This window comes from Salvelinus fontinalis, chromosome 17, assembly GCF_029448725.1.
Source record: "Salvelinus fontinalis isolate EN_2023a chromosome 17, ASM2944872v1, whole genome shotgun sequence".
Taxonomy (NCBI): Eukaryota; Metazoa; Chordata; class Actinopteri; order Salmoniformes; family Salmonidae; genus Salvelinus; species Salvelinus fontinalis.
In genome coordinates, this window is record NC_074681.1 from 18,728,931 (window position 1) to 18,756,071 (window position 27,141).

The following is a 27,141-nucleotide window of genomic DNA, read 5'->3' on the forward strand; positions in this document are numbered from 1 at the left end:
AGGCCGGTGGTAGCTGGTCCCCTTCAGGAAAATGAGGTGCCAGAGGTCCCTCCGCCCCCTCTTGACATCGAGGGGTCCCCGGCGTACATGGTACGAATTATTCTGGACTCGAGACGCCGGGTGAGGGGCCTGCAGTACCTCGTGGACTGGGAGGGGTACGGTCCGGAGGAGAGATGCTGGGTACCGGTGGGGGACATTTTGGATCCGTCCCTCTTGAGGGACTTTCACCGCCTCCACCCGGATCGCCCTGCTCCTCGCCCTCCGGGTCGTCCTCGAGGCCGGGGTCGGCGCACTGCGGGAGCCGCGCGTCGGGAGGGGGGTACTGTTACGAATCCCGCCGAGGATGGTGCCTCTTCCCGTTCGGGCGGCGCTCGGCGGTCGTCGTCTCCGGCCTACTAGCTGCCACCGATCCCCTTTTCTGTTTTCATTTAGGTTTGTCTAATTGGTTACACCTGTTTTGTGTTTAGGGTTAGGGTGTTGTTTAAACCCAGTTGGCCAGCCGACTTTTGTGCGGGCTTGTTATTCTGTTTGTTGTGGTGGTGATTTTGTATCGTGGATCCTGTCCTATTTATGTTGGACAGTATTTTTGACGCACCCTTTGTTGTGTGGCGTAGCCGTCTCATAGATTATTTCTGGTTGAAATATTAAATTCCACTTGCTCAGAACTACCCTGCTCTCTGCACCTGACTCCTTCATTTCACCATTGGAATTGTGACAATGCAGCTTGAGAACCACCCTCTTCAACATATATATCCACAAATTGGCGAGGGCACTAGCACAGTCTGAAGCAGCAGGCCTCACCCTACTATAATCTGAAGTCAATGATCAGGTGCTTCTGTGCCCAACCAAGGAGGACCTACAGCAGCTTCTGCACAGCTTCTGTCAGACCTGGGCCCTGACAGTAAATCTCAGCAAGACAAAAATAATGGTGTTCCAAAAAAGGTCCAGTTGCCAGGACCACAAATATAAATTCCATCTAGGACACCATTGCCCTAGAGCACACAAAAAACAATACATACCACAGCCTAAACATCACACCTCGTGGACTGGGAGGGGTACGGTAACTTGCACAAAGCTATGAACAATCTGAGAGACAAGGCAAGAAGGGCCTTCACCTACAGAGATATGAACCTGGACAAGAGTCCCGTAAGCACATATGAAACTAAGCGTATGTTGCACTCCATTTGAATGTAAACTTTTTTTAGAAATCAAAACATGTTTTTTTGGAAGAAATGCCTTCTGGAACATGTGAACTTACATGTGTCTTAATAACAAACTTGCATGCCATCTGTAAATACGAATACAATTGTTAAATTACGAGCCTAGTTGGTTTAGCCACAGAAAAAGCCAGGAACCCTCCCGCTAGCCATGATTGGCTGAGAAAATGGATGGGCTGGAAATGCCGAGAGATGAGTTTGGATTGGTCTGCCATGTAGCTCGCTTCTGTTTATAACATGAGCTGGTCAGTATGTGTTGGTATTCCTTTGTAATGCAGCTTTTTTTTTAAAGATATCAAGTACCGTAGTAGAACTGCAAAAGTGTTGTTCTCCACTTTCTGGAGGACCGAGTTTTGAAAAAAGTGGAATGCCCAGTGGAATTACAATATGATAGCTAAGGAGATGGAGAACATTCAGGCGTTTGATTGCAAATATTAACCTGTCTAGGATGAGGGTGCCGCTAGCGGCACTCCCCCCCCACCCCCACTGAAAAGGCAGAGCCGCGAAATTCAAAAAAAATATTTTTTTAAAATATTTAACTTTCACACATTAAAGTCCAATACAGCTAATGAAAGACACAGATCTTGTGAATCCAGCCAACATGTCCGATTTTTAAAATGTTTTACAGGGAAGACACAATATGTAAAGATGTAAATCTATTACCTAAAAACACATTAGCATAATCCACCATCTTTTATTTGTCCACCAACACCAGTAGCTATCACCAATTCGGCTAAACTAAGATATTTATAGCCCCTAACCAAGAAAAAAACTCATCAGATGACAGTCTGATAACATATTTATGGTATGGGATAGGTTTTGTTAGAAAAATGTGCATATTTCAGGTAGATGGCATAGGTTACAATTGCACCCACCGTCACAAATGGACTAGAATAAGAGGGATTTGAAAAGAGAACACACAGAAGGATATTCAGATTACATCTTCAAACTAAGGGCAACCATGGTATCTGTGACAGAGAGGGAGGATGTATACAGGTAAAATAGTCTAGCTAGCAACATTTTCAGATATTACACATTTCTATTTTGTCAGAAATTCATTTTCATTTCAAGTTCAAACGCGCTGTTAGCTATCTGGCTAACCTTAGCTGGCTGTCTCGTTAGTTAATGTTATGTGTATGTTCTGTGTAGTAATATTATTCGTATCTCAGAGCCATTTGCATTATTAAGACCATGCCTCAGGACTACCTGGCATGATGACTCCTTGCTGTCCCCAGTCCACCTGGCTGTGCTGCTGCTCCTGTTTCAACTGTTCTGCCTGTGGCTATGGAACCCTGACCTGTTCACCGGACATGCTACCTGTCCCAGACCTGCTGTTTTCAACTCTCTAGAGACAGCAGGAGCGGTAGAGATACTCTCAATGATCGGCTATGAAAAGCCAACTGACATTTACTCCTGAGGTGCTAACTTGTTGCACCCTCGACAACTACTGTGATTATTATTATTTGACCATGCTGGTAATTTATGAACATTTGAACATCTTGGCCATGTTCTGTTATAATCTCCACCGGGCATAGCCAGAAGAGAACTGACCACCCCTCATAGCCTGGTTCCTCTCTAGGTTTCTTCCTAGGTTTCGGCCTTTCTAGGGCGTTTTTTTCTAGCCACTGTGCTTCTACACCTGGATTACTTGCTGTTTGGGGTTTTAGGATGGGTTTCTGTACAGCACTTTGATATATCAGCTGATGTAAGAAGGGCTATATAAATAAATTTGATTTGAAATTTAATTTAGTTATAGCTTAATGTTAGCTAGATAACACTGAACCTTATTGGTTAGCTACCTGCAGATTCGTGCAGGATAGTAACATTATGAGTTGGGATTATGTTTCATTGTTTAGCTAGCTACTTGTCTAAACAAAAGACTCTACTATGCAAGTAACCATTTCAATAGAATGTTCATGATGTCACTGCGACAACTGTCGATAGACGTAGCTGGAAAATTTGCTCTGGCTATCTACTCCGATTGCAGACCACTCTCGTCTGAGTGTGCCAGAGCGCAGAATAACTGACCAATTTACGAACTCCGAACACCCGTTGAATATGGGCGGTGTCAGTAAACGTTGGCAAAAAATAGTAATTCAATTGTTGCCAGCAGCACAGTTACAGTCACCACTGCTCTGGATGACATAAAAACAGCCTAACTACCTCTGATAGGACAATTAAAATGGCCACAGTGAGGTGTTCTCATTTGTGTCTGGAAGTAGCTAGCAAGCTAGCCAAAGTTAGCCAGTTAGCTTGGGTGCTTGACTGCCGTTGTTAGGACAGAACGCTCGGATCAACTCTACTCTTGGCCAGAGCATCCAGTGTGCGCTCTGAACACTCGGAGAGCGAAACGCTTTGAACTTACCAACAATCTGACAACTCTCTGAGTTTATGAACGCACAGAGCGCACTCTGGCACTCCAGATTGAATTTACAAACTAATTCAAGGGCCATTTTCTCAAAAGTGAGGTTACAAGCGTATCAACTTTCAAAGCATAATTACTTTCCCTTTGTTCCTCAACTGTAGTGTATGATATAACATTTTCTAGCTCGGAGTCTCTACTTTTATCCAATGTAAAAAACAAATGTTGCTTCATAAGACCGAATCGAGCTGGTCAATCACATATGTGAGTCCCCTCTGTTCACAAACACACCCCACAGAGCAACACAATTAGACCCAACCAAATCATGAGAAAACAAAAAGATAATTACTTGACACATTGGAAAGAAATAACAAAAAAACAGAGCAAACTAGAACGCTATTTGGCCATAAACAGAGAGTACACAGTGGCAGAATACCTGACCACTGTGACTGACCAGAAATTAAGGAAAGCTGTGACTATGTACAGACTCAGTGAGCATAGTCTTGCTATTGAGAGAGGCCACCATAGGCAGACCTGGCTCTTAAGAGAAGACACACTATTGTGCACATTGCCCACAAAATGAGGTGGAACCTGAGGTGCACTTCCTGCCAAATGTATGACCACATTAGAGACACCTATTTCCCAAAGATTACACAGACCCACAAAGAATTCCAAAACACATTTTTGATAAACTCCCATATGTATTGGGTGAAATACCACCATCACAGAAGTGAGATGTGTGACCTGTTGCTACAAAAAAGGGAACTAGTGAAGAACAAACACCATTGTAAATAAAACCCATATTTATTTATTTTCCCTATTGTATTTTAACTATTTCGAGAGAGAGAAAGAGTGAGAGACAGGTTATAGAAACCAACACAGAAGTACACACACAACTATGTAAAGAGCTGGATTAGCATTTTATCTGGATTTGCATTTGTGTAAAAAAAAGAATATGTAAATTACAAAGATGACAGAAATTTAAGGGCACCTTTACTGTGAATGTTGCTTTTTCACTCCCTCCTCTCGTTCTCCCACCCCCTAACTCTATACATCTATCTCATCCCCATATCTCTCTCTCTTTCTCCTCTCTCACTGGACAGGTGATGATCATGTATTCAGGATTCTCCCACATAGAGAGAAGCATGCACACACTCACACACACACACACACACACACACACACACACACACACACACACACACACACACACACACACACACACACACACACACACACACACACACACACACACACACACACACACACACACACACACACACACACACACACACACACACACACACACACACACACACACACACACACACACAGCTGAGTACCTGGGCAAGTCCCACATCTGCTTATAATTATGACAGACGTGATGAGATGTCTACTGCAATTACACACTCAGTACGGCTATCTGCACCCACAATCTCTCTCCAGCCTGCTTTCTTTCTCTCTGTCCCACTTTAACTCCATCTCACTCTCTATTTCTCTTCCACACATGCACAAATACACACAACCAAATGCCGAATGCTCTGTTGGGTGCTCTGAAGGTAGATAGGAGTGAATTACAGCGATAATATCTCTCTGACATCTCTCTCACACTTGGACACATCTTACAAATTCACATCTCTCTCTCCTACAGTGCATTCAGAAAGTACTTTTTCCATATTTTGGTGTATAGGCCAGTGACTCCACAGGAGTAAAAATGTGCTTAACAAGTTAGATAATAATTTGCATGGACTCACTCTGTGTGCAATAATAGCGCTTAACATGATTTTTGAATGACTACCCCATCTCTGTATCCCACACATACAATTATCTGTAAGGTCCTCAGTCGAGCAGTGAATTTCAAACACAGATTCAACCACAAAGACCAGGGAGGTTTTCCAATGCCTCGCAAAGAAGGGCACCTATTGGTAGGTGGGAAAAAAACACAATGAATATCCCTTTGAGCTTGGTGAAGTTATTAATTACACTTTGGATGGTGTATCAATACACCCAGTTACAACAAAAGGTATTGGCTTCCTTCCTAACTAAGTTGCTGGAGAGGAAGGAAACCACTCAGGGATTTCACCATGAGGCCAACGGTGACTTTAAAACTGTTACGGAGTTTAATAGCTATGATAGGATAAAACTGAAGACGAAACATTGCAGTTGCTCCACAATAATAACCTAAACGACAGAGTGAAAAGAAGGAAGCCTGTACAGAATAAAAATATTCCAAAACATGCATCCTGTTTGCAATAAGGCACTAAAGTAAAACTGCAAAGAAATTTACTTAATGTCCTGAATTCAGAGCATTATGTTTGTGGAAAATCCAACAACATGTCACCGAGTACCACGCTTCATATTTTCACAGATGGTGGTGACTGCATCATGTTATGGGTATGTTTGTTATCAGCAATTACTAAGGAGGTTTTTTTATATAAAAAGTAACTGAAAGAGGCAAAAGCCTAGAGGAAAACCTGGTTCAGTCTGCTTTCCAACAGACACCGGGATATGAATTCGCCTTTCAGCATGACAATAACCTAAAACACAAAGCAAATCTACACTGGAGTTGCTTACCAAAAATACAATGAATGTTCTTGAGTGTCCGAGTTACAGTTTTGACTTAAATCTACTTGAAAATCTATGGCAAGACCTGAAAATGGTTGTCTAGCAATGACCAACAAACAACTTGACAGAGCTGGAAGAATTGTGAATTTTGTGTAGATAGTTGACAAAAAAATACAATCACATCTATCTTAATCCCACTTTTTAACACAACATGTGGAAAAAGTCAAGGGTTGTAAATACTTTCTGAAGGCACTGTACACACACACACACACACACACACACACACACACACACACACACACACACACACACACACACACACACACACACACACACACACACACACACACACACACACACACACACACACACACACACACACACACACACACACGCACACACACACATATATAAACAGTGTACAACAAGCTTTCTCTCCCCTTAACCTTGTTCTGAACACCTCCAAAACAAAAGTCATGTGGTTAAGTAAGAAGAATGCCCCTCTCCCCACCAGTGTGATTACGACCTCTGAGGGTTTAGAGCTCGAGGTAGTCACCTCATACAAGTACTTAGGAGTATGGCTAGAGGTACACTGTCCTTCTCTCAGCACATATCAAAACTGCAGGCTAAAGTTAAATCTAGACTTGGTTTCCTCTATCGTAATCGCTCCTCTTTCACCCCAGCTGCCAAACTAACCCTGATTCAGATGACCATCCTACCCATGCTAGATTACGGAGACGAAATTTAATTTATCGGCAGGTAAGGGTGCTCTCGAGCGGCTCGATGTTCTTTAGCATTTGGCCATCAGATTTGCCACCAATGCTCCTTATAGGACACATCACTGCACTCTATACTCTTCTGTAAACTGGTCAACACTGTATACCCGTCGCAAGGCCCACTGGTTGATGCTTATTTATAAAACCCTCTTAGGCCTCAATCCCCCCTATCTGAGATATCTACTGCAGTCCTAATTCTCCACATACAACACCCGTTCTGCCAGTCACATTCTGTTTAAGGTCTCCAAAGCACACACATCCCTGGGTCGCTCCTCTTTTCAGTTCGCTGCAGCTAGCGACTGGAACGAGCTGCAACAAACACTCAAACTGGACATTTTTATCTCAATCTCTTCATTCAAAGACTCCATCATGGACACTCTTACTGACTGTTGTGGCTGCTTTGTATGATGTATTGTTGTCTCAACCTTCTTGATCTTTGTGCTGTTGTCTGTACCCAATAATGTTTGTACCATGTTTTGTGCTGCTACCATGTTGTGTTACTACCATGTTGTTGTTATGTTGTGCTGCTACCATGTTGTGTTGCTACCATGTTGTTGTTATGTTGTGTTGCTACCGTGCTGTGTTGTCATGTGTTGCTGCCTTGTTATGTTGTTGTCTTAGGTCTCTATTTATGTAGTGTTGTGTCTCTCTTGTTGTGATGTGTGTTTTGTCCTATATTTATATTGTATTTTTTTTAAATCCCAGGACGCCGTCCCCGCAGGAGGTCTTTTGGCAGGCAGTCATTGTAAATAATAATTTGTTCTTAACTGACTTGCCTAGTTAAATAAAAAATAAAATACAAATACAAATATATGTCAACGGTGAAGAGGCGACTCCGGGACGCTGGTCTTCTGGGCAGAGTTGCAAAGAACAAGCCATATCTCAGACTGGCCAATAAAAAGAAAAGATTAAGAGATCGGCAAAAGAACACAGACACTGGACAGTGGAACTCTGCCTAGAAGGCCAGCATCCTGGAGATGCCTCTTCACTGTTGACGTTGAGACTGGTGTTTTGGGGGTACTATTCAATGAAGCTGCCAGTTGAGGACTTGTGAGGTGTCTGTTTCTCAAACTAGACACTCTAATGTACTTTTCCTCTTGCTCCGTTGTGCACCGGGGCTTCCCACTCCTCTTTCTATTCTGGTTAGGGCCAGTTTGCGCTGTCCTGTGAAGGGATTAGTACACAGCGTTGTACGAGATCTTCAGTTTCTTGGCAGTTTCTCGCATGGAATAGCCTTCATTTCTCAGAACAAGAATAGACTGACTAGTTTCAGAAGAAAGCTATTTGTTTCTGGCCATTATGAGCCTGTAATCGAACCCACAAATGCTGATGCTCCAGACACTCAACTAGTCTAAAGAAGGCCAGTTTTACTGCTTCATTAATCAGAACAACAATTTTCAGCTGTGCTAACATAATTGCAAAAGGGTTTTCTAATTCAAATAGCCTTTTAAAATGATAAACTTGGATTAGCTAACACAATGTGCCATTGAAACACAGGAGTGATAGTTGCTGATAATGGACCTCTGTACGCTTATGTAGATATTCTGTTAGAAATCAGCCATTTCCAGCTACAATAGTAATTTACAACATTAACAATATCTGTGTATTTCTGATCAATTTGATGTTATTTTAGTGGACAAAAAATGTGCTTTCATTTAAAAACAAGGAGATTTCTAAGTGACCCCAAACTTTTGAACGGTAGTATATACAGTATATACGTTTTACGGACACAGTATGTTTTACATTAGTTATCTTGTTGTATGGACAGTACCAAAACAAATTATCTAATGATTCTGTCTCTTTGCAGCAAAATCTGCAGAGATGGATAGGCTTTATCCCCCATTTATACTGTATAACATTCTATTGGTTGCAAGAATTTTGTATAATAATTTACATTGAAAACTTCTAAGTTTTGAATCCGGCATAGTTTTGAGTATCAATTCATACATAAACCATGGAATCGGTACGTCGGAAATCTCTTCCCAACTATTTTGCAATCTATATGGCACAGCTGTCCATTTTTTGGTCCTTAAATGAAACTGGTATACTTTTTGATTTATCACAATTTTCTTTAACCAATTATAGTCTTTAATGCCGACAGACTAGTTCCCTACTTCAATTTTTTGCGGCAATGTTGCAATTTTTAGAGCAGACATGACCCTGCTCTTAATGGGGGGGGGATTAGTATGTGAATGGGGAAGGAGTTCTATCAGGAGGCCATTGGTGGCATAAGGCGTCACTGACAGCCCAGCCTCCCAATTGTTGCTGTGTCGGAGCGTTAGAGGGGTTGCAGGGGAGGTACACAGGTGGGGGATAAAGATTAGGGGAGGGCGGTAACCCTGAACCTCTTCCATGTTCACCCCCCCCCCCCCCCCCCCCATGCACCCCCTCTAACACTGCGACACAGCAACAATTGGGAGGCTGGGCTGTCATTAATGACTTAATCCACCAATGGCCTTCTCATAGAACTCCTCCCTCATTCACAAACTAATCCCCTCCTTCTCTCCTCCCGCCCACATGGAAGATTAATGCCTCCCCCATTCCCACTATCCAACTTGTATCCATCCAATGGCAGGCGGGGCTGTGAGAGAGGGCCACCTTTTGATTTCTTCATAGCTCTCTATAGAGCTATAAAGTATTCTTCTCATTCACTGCCTCGTTCTTTCCCTGTTTCTCTACGTCCCTGTTGGTCACTAGTCCACTAATTCAGTGGTTCCTAAACTTTTTTGGTTACTGTACCACCAAATGAATTTTGCTCTGCCTGGAGTACCCCTGAAGTACCCCCTCATGTGCATTAGGCCTATGGCATGTGCATTAGGCCTATGGCCTCATGAGTTTTCTCTAGTGGGGCGGCAGGTAGCCTAGTGGTTAGAGTGTTGGGCTAGTAACCGAAAGGTTGCAAGATAGAATCCCTGAGCTGACAAGGTAAAAATCTGCCGTTCTGCCCCTGAACAAGGCAGTTAACCCACAGTTCCTAGGCCGTCATTGAAAATAAGAATTTGTTCATAACTGACCTGCCTAGTTAAATAAAGGTTAAAAAAATAAATTTAAAAAAGGACCCTCTGTGGATAGGCCAAGTACCCCCAGGTGTCCTAGTAGCTCTGGTTGGGTACCACTGCGCTAAGTAACATGATGGAAATGCTAAGATGTAATATTCAGTCCAGTAGGTCATTAAGTCTGACAGTACTTTGGCACCGCTAGAGTACTCTAGTCCCGAGTGGGCTGTCTTGATTTAATAGAGCGGGGAGAAAGGATATACTGTTAAAAATAGCCGGTCCTTAACTTCAGATCAAAGCTGACCAAAGTCAAGGGTTTAGTTCAATCTTGTTAAAGAAAACTGCTTTCAGATGTCATTAACTCTACTATGGAGAAAGAGAGAGAGGTATGAATGGAGAGAGAGAGGCACAGAGAGGAAGAGAGTGGGAGAGAGAGAACCTGGTGTCTGTCAAATTCAGAACAATTTGACAGGTACCCCTTTCTCTACTATCAGACACACACACACACACACCCTCCGCTGGGTCCGCAGGCCTCTAAAAGTTATAGCTGCCATCATTATGGCCATCATAAATAAGGTTGTCAGAATAGTCACACGGCTGTATATCACTCCCTACTGAAGCATTGAGCCGTGTGTTTAATAGAGAGAGAAATGGCGTGCTATAAAACTGTCTTCAAAACGTCTGTTCCCGACAGTCTCTCCTATTTCCATGTCTCTTCCAGAGCTCAGAGCCGATGACTTAACTTTAGCTCAGTCAACTAAGCACATACGCTCAGAGTTCGATACAATTTCAAATAAAATGTGGTAATTAAATTGAAATATATGTAAATCAAATGCCTTACCCTGACAGGCTCCACCTTTCTCCTCGTATCCCGGGTTACAGACACACCCACCAATGGGAACCAGCCATTCCCCATCTGCGCCGCAATACATCTTAGGCTCCTCCCTTTCCTCTGATTGGTTCACACATGACCCCCTGACCTCCACTAATGAGGAAGTGTCAGCTCCAGTGTTAGTATCTGGGAAGGTTGCCAGGTTACGGATGCTGAGGGGGCAGGTCTTGTAGAAAACACGAACGGAGATCAGAGCGATGCAGGCGCCAACATCCTGGAACGCCAGGTAGAAACCCTTCCGGGTTGTGACCTTTACATTACGCACCTCCGTGTTTAGCTTCATGATGCGATCCCCGATGTCCACCTGATCATAACAATAATAATATCATTAATAATTATCAATAGCCATTGCAACACAATGTTACCTCATGGTAATTTGTACACTGAAAAAACAACATCAAACCAACATACCGTCAGATCTGAAACTTTGACAGAGAGAGTAATAACGAAGCAAGAGTCCTAACCTGAGTGAAGCTCTCGTCGGCTGCCACTGTGTCGATCTTGAGGAAGTTGCTCTCTCTGATGTAGTGCTCTCTGTCATTGTTAGACTCAAAGTAGTAGAGGTTGAAGGTCTCCTTGCAGGTGCCAGTGACTCCAGGCAGGCTGTTACAGTCCCGGAGGGTGAACTTGATCTCGACATAGATGCGCTGCGCACCAGACCGAGGGATCCAGTCAGTTCTAAGCCAGTTGCTCTGGCTGGGTTCCATCACGTTACACACCTGGTACGTTCTGATGGGGATGTTCTTCTCATCCATGATGCTCACCTCCTCCCACTGGCAACACACACACAAACATTCCGATTATTAGACCCCTTTTTTCCCCCAATTTCGTAGTACCCAATTGGTAGTTACAGTTTTGTCTCATCGCTGCACCTCCCGTACGGACTCGGGAGAGTTGAAGGTCGAGAGCCATGCGTCCTCTGAAACACGACCCTGCCAAGCCGCACTGCTTCTTGACACACTGCTCACTTAACCCAAAAGCCAGCCACACCAATGTGTCAGAGGAAACACCTTACAACTGGTGACCGTGTCAGCGTGCATTGCGTCCAGCCCACCAAAGTAGTCACTAGAGCGCGATGGGACAAGGACATCCCTGCCGACCAAACTCTCCCTTAACCCAGACGACGCTGGGCCAATTGTGCAATGTCCCATGGGTCTCCTGGTTGCGGCCGGCTGCGACAGAGCCTGGACTCGAACCAGGATCTCCAGTGGCACAGCTAACAACTGTGATGCAGTGCCTTAGACCACTGTGCCACTCGGGAGGCCCCGACATCATTTAGAATCATTAATCAGCTTCAGTGACTACAAAACCTTCCATGCTTTTATCTTGGATAGTTTATCAAGGATGTTGTATGGAGCTGTATGGTGAACTCTTCTAACTATGTGTAATTGGCATCTTATTACCATGTAATAATAATAATAATGTGTCTTCACCCTGCTGGTGAGAGCTTTAGATGTAGCAAGCCAGAGAGTGTATAGAGGTGTTCAATAGGATCTGAACAAAAAGCTGTAAACTGGCCCCGACTGTGATGTGAAGACGGGAGTGTGAGTGTGTGTCTGTGTGTGTGGAGGGGTAGGGGTAGGAGGGGGGGGGGGGGGGGGGGGGTTCTGGCAATCAAAGGGCTCAGTGCATGGGGACCAGGACCTTGTCAATCAAGCAGTTCAGTAAAATAAAATGAACCAAGGGAGACTGGAAAGGAGTCTGGAGAGAAGTCAAGTTCACCAATAACTTAAACCAACAAAGAGGATTTAAAGGGAGAGTGAGAGAGAAAAAAATAGACAGAAAGAGAGTGTTAGAGAGAGAGAGTTTGAGGGTGCAGTAGAATGCAGTCCATCTTCACATTGTCACTGAAGTAGTCATTGTTAGATTACAGGCAACATCCGCATCGAGCTAAAGGCTAGAGCTGCCGCTTTCAAGGAGCGGGAGACTAATCCAGACGCTTACAAGAAATCCCGCTATATCCTCAGACGAACCATCAAACAAGCAAAGCGTCAATACAGGATTAAGATTGAATCCTACTACACCGGCTCCGACACTTGTGGGATGTGGCAGGGCTTGAAAACTATTACGGACTACAAAGGGAAACCCAGACGCGAGCCTTCCAGATGAGCTAAATGCCTTTGATGCTCGCTGCGAGGCAAGCAACACTGAAGCATGCACGAGAGCACCAGCTGTTCTGGATGACTGTGTGATAATGCTCTCAGTAGCCGATGTGAACAAACAGGTCAACATTCACAAAGCCGCTGGGCCATACGGATTACCAGGACGTGTACTCAAAGCATGCACGGACCATCTGTCAAATGTCTTCACTGACATTTTCAACCTCTCCCTGACCTAGTCTGTAATACATACATGTTTCAAGCAGACCACCATAGTCCCTGTGCCCAAGAAAGTGAAGGTAATCTGCCTAAATTATTACCGCCCCGTGGCACTCACGTCGGTAGCCAAGAAGTGTTTTGAAAGGCTGGTCATGGCTCACATCAACAGCATCCTCCCTAACACCCTAGACTTACTCCATTTTGCATTCAGCCACAACAGATCCACAGATGACGCAATCTCAATCGCACTCCACATTGCCCTTTCTCATCTGGACAAAAGGAACACCTATGTGAGAATGCTGTTCATTGACTTCAGCTCAGCGTTCAACACCATAGTGCCCACAAAGCTCATCACTAAGCTAAGGACTCTGGGACTAAAAACCTCCCGCTGCAACTGGATCCTGGACTTCCTGAGGGGCCGCCCCCAGGTGGTAAGAGTAGGCAACAACATGTCTGCCATGCTGATCCTTAACACTGGGGCCCCACATGGGTGTGTACTTAGTCCCCTCCTGTATTCCCTGTTCACCTACGACTGCATGGCCAAACACGACTCTAACACCATCATTAAGTTTGCTGATGACACAACAGTGATCACCGACAATGATTAAACAGCCTATTTCGAGGAGGTCAGAGAACTGGCAGTGTAGTGCCAGGACAACAACCTCTCCCCCAATCTGAGCAAGACAAAGGAGCTGATCGTGGACTACAGGAAAAGGTGGGCCGAACAGGCCCCCATTAACATTGACGGGGCTGTAGTGGAGCTGGTCGAGAGTTTCAATATCCTTGGTGTCCACGTCACCGACGAACTATCATGGTCCAAACATACCAAGACAGTCGTGAAGAGGGCACGACAAAACCTATTCCCCCTCAGGAGACTGAAAAGATTTGGCATGGGTCCCCAGATCCTCCAAAGGTTCTACAGCTGCACCATCGAGAGCATCCTGACTGGTTGCATTACCGCCTGGTATGGCAACTGCTGTGCATCTGACAGTAAGGCGCTACAGAGGGTAATGCGAACGAGGACCTATATAATATGTGGTGTCAGAGGAAAGCCCATAAAATTGTTAGACTCCAGTCACCCAAGTTATAGACTGTTTTCTCTGCTATCGCACGGCAAGTGGTACCGGAGCGCCAAGTCTCGGACCAAAACGCTTCTCAACAGCTTCTACCCCCAAGCCATTAGACAGCTTACAATTCATAAAAATCGCCACCGGACAATTTACATTGACCCCCCCCCCTCTTGTACACTGCTGCTACTCGCTGTTTGTTTGTTACCTATGCATAGTCACTTTGCCCCCACCTACATGTACAGATTACCTCAACTAGCCTGTACCCCTGCACAATGACTCAGTACCTGTGCCCTCTGTATAAAGCCTCGTTATTGTTATTCTTATTGTGTTACTCTATATTATTACTTTTTATTTTAGCCTACTTGGTAAATATTTTCTTCTTCTTGAACTGCACTGTTGGTTAAGGGCGTGTAAGTAAGCATTTCACGGTAAAGTCTACACTTGTTGTATTTGGCGCATGTGATAAATAAAGTTTGATTTGATTTGAAGTAGGTTAGTCTTCACTCACCCCTCCTTCTGTGGGATTGGCTGCCCATTTCAGCTCCCCGGGAACTGTCCTCGTGTCCAGTAATGTCACTGAAACACACAGTTACAGAGATAAGGAAAGTGATTTCCTATTCCCAGTCTCAATACATGGAAATTAGTCAATTTTCTGCTACTCTTGGGCTCAATAAGAGCCCATACATTTTCATACAGCATTAATTAGAATAAGATAAATCATAAGAGCATAAGACAAAATGCATAAAAATACTATCTTAAATTTACTGGAACGAATGTAGATTTTGGGCTACACGTTGAACATATCTTGTAGCTAGTAACTCATGACCCTGGGTTAGGATAGAAAAAAACGTAAAACATAGGCAGTAGGGTAGGCCTAGGTCACAAAACGCTGATGAAAACCCTACTGTCTGACGTTTCATTTGTGCCCCTGTTCAAACTACTATAGGCTGAAAAAAGCTACGGCCTGCATGAAATTGAAATTGAGCAAAAACAAATCTGTAAGACTGAACCTGATAAAGAAAAATAGTGGTAAGGCTAAATCATTTTTTAGATGATAATTTTAGGTTTGTTATACAATTGTTGGATTAACGTAAAATTAAAGAGGAAAAACGGCGCTTTCCAGTCAGCAGCAGGTTGGACAGATAAGGGACATTCCTCATTGAATATCTATCGGAGAGGACCCAACAGAACGCAGGTTGGACAGATAAGGGACATTCCTCATTGGATATCTATCGGAGCCTATCCAACAGAACGCAGGTTGGTACTTGCTGAACCAACTGATGTGCAAACTACTCCAAATATGTAAACACGTTAAAATGTTATTATTACCAAATAACAAGATCTATCAATTTCCAGTAGTCGAAAAGAAGGGACCGAAACGGACCCTCAATGAAGACACGGCAAGTAGCCTAACCAAATACTGCGGATAACCGTAACGTTAACCTCCCTAAATCCCCAAAAATACTCAAAAAACACTCCACTCCTTACCTTCGTTCGGTGGATATACTCGAGCGGTTGAAACAACTGCAAACATCCATATAAACGCACAAGTCGTTCTGCAGAAACTCGCAGCCATTTGCGCTGTATGGAAGTGTCTCAGTTTAGCTCCGCTCACGGACTGTAGTTGCTTCGTCCCAGTGGGAGATGAATGAGTGTGTGGGAATTACAGCCTACTCCGCGCGAGGCGAAAGCTGGTGGCACAGTGCGGTCTCACGCTCCTCTGACGCATATTGTAGGTCTCTTCTCTTCTGTGCTCTCTTGCTGGCACAGCAGGCCATTTTATGTTTGTTTTTGTAACTTGTGAATTGTATGTTATGTTTGTGTAGACTATGTTGTAATGTTTTAATATTTTTACTGTTTTACTGATGTTTCTAACAAGTCACAATAGTGTGACAACATCATGACTAGACTGCCTACCCGAGAAAGCGGTCATGACTTCAGCTGCGTCAATTATTCATAATGAGCCAATATGCCGTGATCATTTCTATAACAGTCGAGTTTATCAGGAAAATTATTAATTATGTGACAAATAATAACGTTATTTGTTTGGGACTGAATTGGACAAATGTTGCATAGAAAAGTGCTTAGAGCTTAAAACAAAAGTAGCCAACCATTCATAACCAACTACAAAATAGTTTAATATAGATGGATTTGTGTACTGTTGGCTATTGATATTCGTTATTGAACACATCAAATAGTAAGACTTATTTATACCTCTTGTTTCTTGCTGAACACAATGCCTCACTGAAAAGGATGGAGGAGAAAAACTAGAGGAAGATAGCGCCCCCTGTCGTTTGCTCATGTCCCTACCTGACGCACATCAATCTGCAGTGAGATCTGGGGTGATGGTCGTGCATCTCAATAGCCTAAGGCTATGACATCTAAATAACAAGAACTGTGATACTATTACCATAACATGTCAGAGTGGGCTCTTGAACCAGCAACTTTGCTGTTATGGGACAAGTGCACTACTGTGCCATAAAGATCAAGGCCTCACATCGACCATACAGGGAGGCCAATGAGTCAAGCACACACCACAGCCATTATACACACTGTTTAAAAAAAGGCAGACTCCATCCTGTACAGGCTCTAAAAGCACAGAGGAGGTACAAAGAGAGGGGTGTGACCTGTCCTCCCACACCTTCTCTCTCTCAATGGAGCTGCTGCACAAAGACACTCAGTAGAGGTCTGTTTTAACTGAAGAGAATATATACTGGTCCTTTACTATAGCCTGTTTTAACTGAAGAGAATAGATACTGGTCCTTTACTATAGCCTGTTTTAACTGAAGAGAATAGATACTGGTCCTTTACTATAGCCTGTTTTAACTGAAGAGAATAGATAATGGTCCTTTACTATAGCCTGTTTTAACTGAAGAGAATAGATACTGGCCTGTTTTAACTGTATGGCATTTATCTCACCTACCTTTGAAGTAAAGCTGGGACGATAAACCGACCATACCGATCACTTATCGCAGGCATCTTGCTGATATAGTTCACTACAATAAGTTTGCTAATAAGTGTGATTGTTAATGGGACAATTGATGGCTACAACCATCAAACTAGTGGTTGTAGATTAAAGTATAATAAAAAAACAGTGGTGCACATTAATGTTCTACATTTATCGTTCTATTTACACAATTTAGGCAATTTATCACGATAAAGGTTTCTGTCCATATCACCCAGCTCTACGTTGAAGTCTACTATAATTCTACTTTAATTCCATACTATCTATGTCTAATATTGCTTTCAATAGAGTCACACAAGTTTTGTGTGTGTTTTGTTTAGAGCTCTACCTAGAGAGTCTGAGATGTGGATAAGAGGTCTTTTATCATATTGAAACTTGTTGTCCAGCTGGAGAGAGTGTGTGACTTTTGTTTGTGTTTGATGTGTCCACGTTGACCTCGATTTTAGAGACTGAGAAGGAGCACTTAACGTGTGTGAGACCTGGATGTGAAATGTATTTGTGTTTTTCCATAAGCTCTCCATCTCAGTGTATGGGGCCGTTCTCAGGTCCGGGCGGGGCCCTTAGTACAGGGTGCTGTGTGTGTGTTTGTCTCCAGGGTCCCGCTCTGAGGGTCTTTGTGTCGTTTCGGTTGCTGAGGCGAAACCATCCCATCCCCCATAATGCACTATAATGGACCAAGGAAGATCATCTGGCGCTTTGAGATCGCCTCGCATCGCCCCGTCACTCACCGCCGCTGACCATAATGCTGTTTTCACAACTTTATTTTCCTCCAATCCCACGACAGACTGCGCAAACACAAAGACCCAATTAGCCGAGAGTGGGCAGTGGCTTCGCTCTGGAGCCGGTGTCCAATCACATTGAGCTGTGGAGGGCAGGGGCCTATCGAACACCGGCGCCAGTGGGCGGACCCTCGCCACAGGGCAAAGGTGACATGGTGACATGGTAAAGTCGCAGGCCGTTGTTTAGGCTCGTTTATGTCAGTGTAGTTTTGATTGATGACCGCCGTGATGGTGTTTCCATTCTCCTGAGGGATTCCCAGGTCTGAACAGTGAACTCCCACTGTGGCCCGAGCCTTCGGCCCCCACACACGTTTTGTTCCTATAAGGCCCCATATGGTCCTATACTGCCCACACCTCTCCATTGTGAAACTATACACAGGCAATCAGTGAGTGTGTGTGTGTGTGTGTGTGTGTGAGTGTGTGTGTGAGAGTGTGTGTGTGTGTGTGTGTGTGTGTGTGTGTGTGTGTGAGTGTGTGTGTGTGTGTGTGTGTGTGTGAGCACCATGCACCCCAAGGAATACTCTTCCTTTAATTACTATAAAGCCTAAACCCACCAAACCCCAACCCACTAACCCCCATAAGAGGCCCTGAAGCCAAAGTGAAGTCATCTCTCTATCCAAACCCCCTCCTCAAACCACAAACAAACTCCTCATGCCTTCCACAGACACTCACAAAATGGAGAACTCGTAATAGAAGTAGTGGTAGAAGCAGTAGTGTAGAGAAGTTCACAGAAGGGCCCTTTAGTGTTGTGACACATATATAATCTAGGTCTAGCTGCTGTGTAGACACATCGCTGAGGACGTTACAGGGATGCTAGTGTATGGAGAGATATTGGACATGTGTTGTTGTGTGCGTATGCAGCAAGCATATTCTCTCTCTCACCACCCCCCCTCCTCTCTCTCTCTCTCACCATCTCCCCCTCCTCTCTCTCACCCCCCCCCCTCTCTCTCTCTCACCATCTCCCCCTCTCTACTTTCCCCACCCCCCCTCACTCACCCCTTCCATCTCTCTCTCTCACCATGTCTCTCCCTCCCCTCTTTCTCTCTTTTTCTCTCACACCCATCTTTCTCACCATCCCCCCCTCTCTCGCTCTCTCTCTCACAATCTCCTCCCCCCTTTCTCCTGCTCTCTCTCTCTCACCTCTCGCTTCCTCCTGCTTAAGAAAACTCTCCAGGGATGTAGATGTGTGGGTGTTTAAGAACAAAGTAGAAGAAGAAAAAGAGGACAGAAGAGTTGCTAGTTGAGCTTTTGTATGGGGTTTCCTCTATCACATACACTCCATGAACAAGAGTATGGGTTAACTGACAACACACTTTATCATGTAATATTAGGACTCAAACTTAGAAAGAGGGTAGAATATATTTGTGTTTGTGTGTGTATGTTCATGTGTGTGTGTCCAGACCCCACAGTTAAAAACAGAGCATCATTAACATGCCGGAGGCGTAGCGTCGAGACCTAGCGCTTGCTAGCATCTGTCACACCACTCTGAGGAAACACACACACACACACACACACACACACACACACACACACACACACACACACACACACACACACACACACACACACACACACACACACACACACACACACACACACACACACACACACACACACACACACACACACACACACACACACACACAAGCTGACATGATTCCACTGAGCTACCGGCTGCTCTGATGAAGGGCTGGGTGAGAGTTGGCTGAATAAGACTCCAGGTGCATCAAGTCTAGCATGGATTCCTCTCCTCCTTTCTTTTCCTGCCTATGCACTAAAGTGGTAAAATCACATCACCTTGCAATCTTATGTCATAATGTATCTGCTGGTATTTGTCTGTTAGGAATGTGTGTGTGTGTGAAAATTTTTACTATGCCAACAGAGGAAGAAAAGAGCAGCAGGTGTCATCTATAAACCCAGGAGGAAAAGGCAGGAGGATGAGGCAGGATGAGAAGGCGGGAGGAGGAGGCAGGAGGAGGAGGCAGGAGGAAAAGGCAGGAGGATGAGGCAGGAGGAAAAGGTAGGAGGAGTGTGTGTCACTTCTATTTGTCCCTCCCTCTATTTGTCCCTACCTCCCTCTCCTTCCCTCCCTCTCCTTCCCTCCCTCTCCTTCCCTCCCTCTCCTTCCCTCCTTCTCCTTCCCTCCCTCTCCTTCCCTCCCTCTCCTTCCCTCCCTCTCCTTCCCTCCCTCTCTTTCCCTCCTTCTCCTTCCCTCCCTCTCCTTCCCTCCCTCTCCTTCCCTCCCTCTCCTTCCCTTCCTCTCTTTCTCTTTCACTGTCTTTCTTTTTTCAGTGTGTGATAGAATTATAACTTTTTTCGTGTTGGTCTATGTATGGGTATCTGTGAGTCAGTGTGTGTAGTAATGTGCAGATGTACAGTATAGGATCTTAATTTGAGCCAGTTTGCTACAGTAGGAAAATAATCCTTCAGCAATGGGAAATGTTCATTATTCTGTCGATTATTGTTCATGGAGATTTTTGTAGGGGTTGATACCTTTTTCATTAGGGCAAAAGTGAAATTTCAAAGTGGAAGTCAAAAAACTCCAGAAGCCTTTTTAAAACTCAAATACACAACAAGATCCTACATCTGTAAGGTGGAGAGATGGATGCAGCATGGGTTCTCTCCACCAAGCATCTGTTGTGCTGGCGTCTTGTTGGCTTCCTGCTTCTCAGGAACAGGGGAACACTTCCTCCCTCTCTCCACCTGGTACACTTAAACACAATGAACAGATCACTGTCCCAAGGGAAATAAAGAGATGGGTAGAGTGAGAGAAAGACAGAGAGAGGCAGTGAGGGACTGAGATAGAAAGATGGGCAGTGAGAGAAAAGGAGAGCATGGAGGGTGGTGGTAGATTCCATGGTCTGTCAGCACGGTCTGTGATGGCACACCGTGAGGTCACCTGGTGACCCCGCAGGCTCCATCCTGCCTCTCACCCCACGTGTGTGTGTGACCAAACCACATGAAAACTTTTCTCTTCGCTCGTCTCCCCTCCTTTAGCATTGTGACCCATTGGGGTGCTTCTGTATGACCTCAGCTCCACAGAGAGGGATAAGAGACTGCCCTGAAAAAAGCCCCCTCAAAATCTCCCTCTCTCACACATCCTGAGGTCTCCACCCCGACTCATATTTCTGTATATAACTAACCACTGATAGTTCCTCTAATGGGTGTGGGTGAGCGCACGTGTGTGCCGTTGCGTGCATGTGTGTGCATGAGTGTGTGTTTGTGTGTGTGTCCTTACTTCCTCCAGGAGGGAATGTACCGTGATTCCCATCTGTCTTGGTAGTTTGTGCCAGTCTGTTGATGGATGATATTTATCCAGGAATAGGGCTTAGGGCTAACCACTATTCACCAGCCATTACTTATGTCAGTCAAGAGGATGCTTCACTCTGTGTGTGTGTGTGTGTGTGTGTGTGTGTGTGTGTGTGTGTTTTGTTTGTGGTTGTGAATTTTTGGAATGAGAATCATTATAATCTAATATCTAAATCTTTGCTGTTAATTCACGCTTATTGACTTATTCAATTGGAGAGGACTCTAAGGAACATACACTTCCACTGAAAGTCTAAGGCATTGCCTTCACAGCTTCTGTTGGCCGACATCCCACGCAGGACAGAGGGGACCATAGGGGACAGTGAGTGGGTGGACAACTCAAAGAGACCCACTCGGTCCCTTCCTCCTTCAGCCCCTTCCACCATTTTGGCAGAGCGAGTGGGAGAGAGGCCCAAGGTGAAACATATGTGGACAGGCACGCACACGCACATTTGCTTATGCAAACAGTCAGCTCTTTTGTGTTGTACATCATTCGCGGTCCTCTCAACTCAAACACACACACACACACACACACACACACACACACACACACACACACACACACACACACACACACACACACACACACACACACACACACACACACACACACACACACACACACACACACACACACACACACACACACATTACCACACATACATGACACTGTATGGGAGCACCACTAAATAAACACAGACTCACTTGCCACTGTTACTGAAAACAAACATGATTACAGAGCACGAGAGCTATGATAAATCAAAGTGCCAGAAGAGGTAGCAAAGCATTAACTTGGGTACTACATAGCAAAACTTTGAGAGCAGAGAGGAGAGAAGAAGAGACGGAAGAGAACAGTAGACTATTCCAACAGAAAGTTTGTTTTGAGTTCCGTCACTCGTCATCTGTGACATCCTGTCTCTGGCTGTTGACAGCCTGCTCGGCCATGTTTGTTCTGCCACACCAAACTAATGACAATCACACACATACAGGAGGGGTGAAGGGTCAGATAACCAATCATCACTCTTTCTTTGCCTTCTTTATCTATCCGTCCTTCAAGGATGAGAGGACAACAGGGCCCTGTGTTTTGCATGGCAGCGAGTTCTTCTGAACCTCCGTATGATACATTTTGCTTTCTATAGGTGGTATTCTTCTATTCAATGATTGTAACCCAAATCTGGGAGCTCCGGGTTCAAGGCTTGGTCTATTGGCTTGTGCTACATGTGTACCTTCCCTCCATGTTTTCCCTTCCTTCTCTCATCTTTGTCTCAACTGAGGGTGATCAAAGCATGGGACAGACTTACAGATTTCCAGGACTGGGCTCATCAAAGTCACTGATGGTCTACAGATCATCTGGGAGCCTAGTTCTGCTGGGACCTCAGGGGGTCATCAGGGTCAGAGATAGCTGACCAGAGTATACCAAAGAGCTCCAGGGGGAGGTGAATGCACAAGATCAAAGACTGCTGGACAGTGAACACCAGAGACAGTCAGTGCAGATAGGAGACAGACAGACATAAGATGGTCAGACAGAGACCAAGAGCTTGCATCTGTGTGTCTACTGACAAATCTAACTATACAGAATGAGATTATACTAAATCTATTCATGCAGATGATAAATTATGTATTTTACAGTTTTTTTGATTGCTTAAGCACGATTTTCAAAACAGGGCCCGTGTTTTCAAAACACTACACACAATTAGCACAACCACACACCCAATTAGCAAAACACTACAGATCCTTTGCAAAATTAAACACTTGTAAAAACTATACACTTCTTTTTAAAAACCACACTTTGTTACCATATGAAACACACGTTTCACATTACTATACTCTGTTTGCACGAGTTACACTCTGCTGTGATAAACCTAAAACACTTTTAGCACTTCTACTTCCCTATGATTAGAGTAGGCTACTATCAACAAAGTACAAATATAATGTAAATTCACCAAACACTACACAAGACCAATGTTGCAGACTGAAGAAACTCATTTATTTCTCAACACGCCCAAAATGTTGACATGGAGATTCATAATACTGTAACCAAACGTCACTTTACGTATTGTAAGTTAAAAAAATAAATAAACAAAATAACTAGACATTGTCTCTTCGCCTAGCTGGATCTGGCCAGAGAATTTCATCAACATGTCATTAGCAAAACACCTTGGAAAGAAACGTCTTGAATGACGAATCCATCCTTGCATTGCTGCTACCTACATCTGGTCACAGGCCTCCTCCATGGCTTGGATGAGGGGTACCTCAGCCTGGAGACGGAGATCATATACCTTCCACCTCCATGCAGAGAAAAACTCTTCTATAGGGTTGAGGAATGGAGAGTATGGTGGAAGATATAGGACGGTGAAATGTGGATGTTGCTGAAACCAGTTCTGAACCAGAGCAGAGCGGTGGAAAGACACATTGTCCCAGACAACAATGTATTGCATATGATCGATTTGATTTGCTGCTGTTATGTTGTGCAATTGGTCCAAGAATGTAAGTATGAGTGCTGTGTTGTAAGGGCCCATATGGGCATGGCGGTGGAGGACCCCATTCTGTGTAATGGCTGCACAGAGTGTTATATTACCCCCACGTTTCCCTGGGACATTGACTATAGCCCTGTGGCCAATGATGTTTCTTCCCCTCCTTCGTGTTCTCGTCAGGTTGAACCCAGCCTCATCTACGTAAATGAACTCATGCTGGATCTCCTCTCCATCCATTCGTAAAACTCTCTGAAAAACAGTGTCAGGCAAAATTGTGTAGTCAGTGTAGATCTAGTATACACATTACAGTACAGTAAAAGATTATGAGACAGTATGCAAGATCACACTGCTAAAGTGAATACATACCTCTGCATAATCATGTCGCAGTCGTTTCACCCTTTCGGAATTGCGCTCGAAAGGCACTCGATAAATTTGCTTCATTTGAATATGTTTGTTTTTTTAGAATGCGTGCCAGTGTTGATGTTGAGACCTGATGGATATCGTTGAAAATGGCGTGGTTATTGACAATGTTAGCTTGGAGCTGCTTGAGTGTTATAGCATTGTTGGCCAAAACCATGTTTACTATCTCCCTCTCTTGCTGTTCTGTGAACATAGGAGGCCTTCCCCCTTGTCGTCCCTGACCCTCAATCCTATGAAGAAAAAAAAACAGTATACAATAGTACAGTAATTTCACAGGAAAAGGTAACAGAAGTGCTGATAGTGCATAGAATACAGTACTGTAAGCAGTTACTGAAACCGTGCAGATGTTTTTGATATGATATTTTTACAATACCTATTTTTCAGTCGAAATGTTCTCATCACACTTGCCACTGTATATCGGCTTAGATTTGGCTGTACTCGCAGTCCAGCCTCCCTCAGCGCCAGGCCGTGGTTGACAACATGGTCAACCAGTGTTGCGCGGATCTCATTTGTCAGATTTGGTCCTCTTTGAGCACCTTCTTGTCCTCGTCGTCGTCCTCGTCCTCCTCCTCGTCTTACTCTTTCTCTGACTCTTTCCATTGTGCTTGAAGACCGATGAACTCACCTGCTGCTTTTTATAGTGCTTATACACCTGATTGGTGTGTCTACAATTAAGCAAACAAGTGTTTGCACACCTGATGACTGTGTTGAACCAATTGGTTGGACGGTGTGGTAATTTGACAGTCAGTGCTTTGGTATTGCAAGGACGTGACTTCATGATAGATTTTCGTGTGTAATGTATGTTAAGTGTGTTTAGTGTTTTGCAAATCACTGTGTGTAGAGTTTTGCAACAAGTGTGAGGTTGACAATGTGCTTATAGTTGTGCAAATATGGGCTGATGTTTTGCTTCTTGAGTGTAAGGTTTTGCTAATAGTGTACTACTTTTAATTTTAGTGTGTAAGCAATCCAAAAAAACTGTAATTGAATTAAAATGGGTTGAATTACTGTGCCCTCTATTGGTTATGATAAGAACTACAACATTGGCATGAAACCTTAGTTGTCTTTGTATTTATTAGGGATCACGGGGTACATACACATTAAGACACTTACATTACACATAAAACAAAAGATAAAACAGTACATCACATAACACTATTACACCACTACATATCTACAATACAACATGTATAATATCATAAGTATGCAAAAAGCTGTGGAGTGTTTGTGTGTGTGCGTGTACTTGTGTGTGTGTGTGTGTGTGTGTGGCAGAGGAGGCTGGTGGGAGGAGCTATAGGAGGCCAGATGGGCTCATTGTAATGGCTGGAATGCAATTAATGGAACCGAGTCAAACATTTGGCTTCTATATATTTGATGTGTTTCACTGCGAGTACAGTGAAATGCATTTCTTGCAAACTCAAAACCCAACAACGCAATAATCAATAACAATGTATTACTAGAAAAAAACACGAGAAATATGAAATGCACAATAAAGTAAGTAAGTAAGCATACTATATTCAGGAATAATTTTAAAAAGTCATTTCCAATACCATATTTACATTCAGACCCTTTGCTATGAGACTGTGTGTGTGTGTGTGTGTGTGTGTGTGTGTGTGTGTGCGTGTGTGTGTGTGTGTGTGTGTGTGTGTGTGTGTGTGTGTGTGTGTGTGTGTGTGTGTGTGTGTGTGTGTGTGTGGTGGGAAGACCTTTTTATTCTTATTATCTTTTATTATTTCTTATTGTTGTTCTTGCATTATCGAGAGGAAACCTGCAAGTAAGCATTTCGTTGGACGGTGTATACCATAATAAAATGTGGAATTTGAAACTCTGCATCACAACTCTGTGGTGACAGTGTATGGGTAGCAATGTATCATTTCAGAATACACATATTCAACTGCTGATAGAGAGATCATTTAACTCCAACTTTTCTATTGAAGTGTTCAATGTCAGAAGAGCCATTTGTAGAAGGTAACCACAACACTAGCACAAAATCACACCCACCAATATCCCAAACTCACACACACCATTCCCCCAGAAGGTTACCACCACACCAACGCAAATTCACACCCACACCACTCCCCCATTATGTTGTCCAATCGGAGTCGTACTAAATGCTTTATGTGAAAAACACCTCATGTAGCTAACCTACAATCAATTCAACTCCAAACTCTTTATGGGGTTGGCTTTTCAATGGCACTTTCACATATTGGAGAGTTTAAAGTGGCTTAATGACTAAAAAGCATTTGAAAAATCGCCAAACAAGTCACAGCGTTGAGTGCTATTGAGCCAGCGGCGATCATGCCGTTTAAGATGAGGGAGGACAAAAATGTTTTTATGAGCATGGCCTTATTTCTATTACAGCATATTATTCTATTACATCAACACCATCATCTCGGAAACCCTAGACCCACTCCAATTCGCATACTGCCCCAACAGATCCACAGATTACGCAATTTTGTCCACCTGGACAAAAGGAACACCTATGTGAGAATTATGTTAATTGACTACTACGTTTAACACCATAGGGCCACAAAGCTAATCACTAAGCTAAGGAACCTGGGACTAAACACCTCCCTCTGCAACTGGATCTTGGACTTCCTGACGGGCCGTCCCCAGGTGGTAAGGGTAGGCAACAACACATGTGCCATGTTCATCCTCAACACAGGGGTCCCTCAGGGGTGCGTGCTTAGCCTCCTCCTGTACTCCCTGTTCACCCACTACTGCGTGGCAAAGCACGACTTCAACAATATCATTAAGTTTGCTGACGACACAACAGTGGTAGGCCTGATCATCGACAACAATGAGACAGCCAATAGGGAGGAGGTCAGACACCTGGCAGTGTGGTGCCAGGACAACAACCTCTCCCTCAACGTGAGAGACAAGACAAAGGAGCTGATCGTGGACTACAGGAAAAGGAGTGCCGAACACGCCCCCATTCACATCGACGGGGTTGTAGTAGAGCGGGTTGGGAGTTTCAAGTTCCTTGGTGTCCACATCCCCAACA

The 27,141-nt window shown here is 44.1% G+C and overlaps 1 protein-coding gene across 1 annotated transcript in view; it reads right to left on the bottom strand.

Annotated features, from left to right (window-relative positions):
- Positions 1–15,918, bottom strand: part of LOC129813907 (ephrin type-A receptor 4-like) — a 66,266-nt gene extending 50,348 nt beyond the window's left edge. The window contains exons 1-4 of the mRNA XM_055866516.1: positions 15,685–15,918; positions 14,705–14,772; positions 11,273–11,581; positions 10,758–11,112 (exon numbers count right to left, since the gene is read on the bottom strand). Coding sequence (XP_055722491.1) covers positions 10,758–11,112; positions 11,273–11,581; positions 14,705–14,772; positions 15,685–15,772 — 820 coding nt within the window. The 5' untranslated portion in view covers positions 15,773–15,918. The remainder of the gene's footprint in view (positions 1–10,757; positions 11,113–11,272; positions 11,582–14,704; positions 14,773–15,684) is intronic.
- Between the last annotated feature and the right edge of the window lie 11,223 nt (positions 15,919–27,141).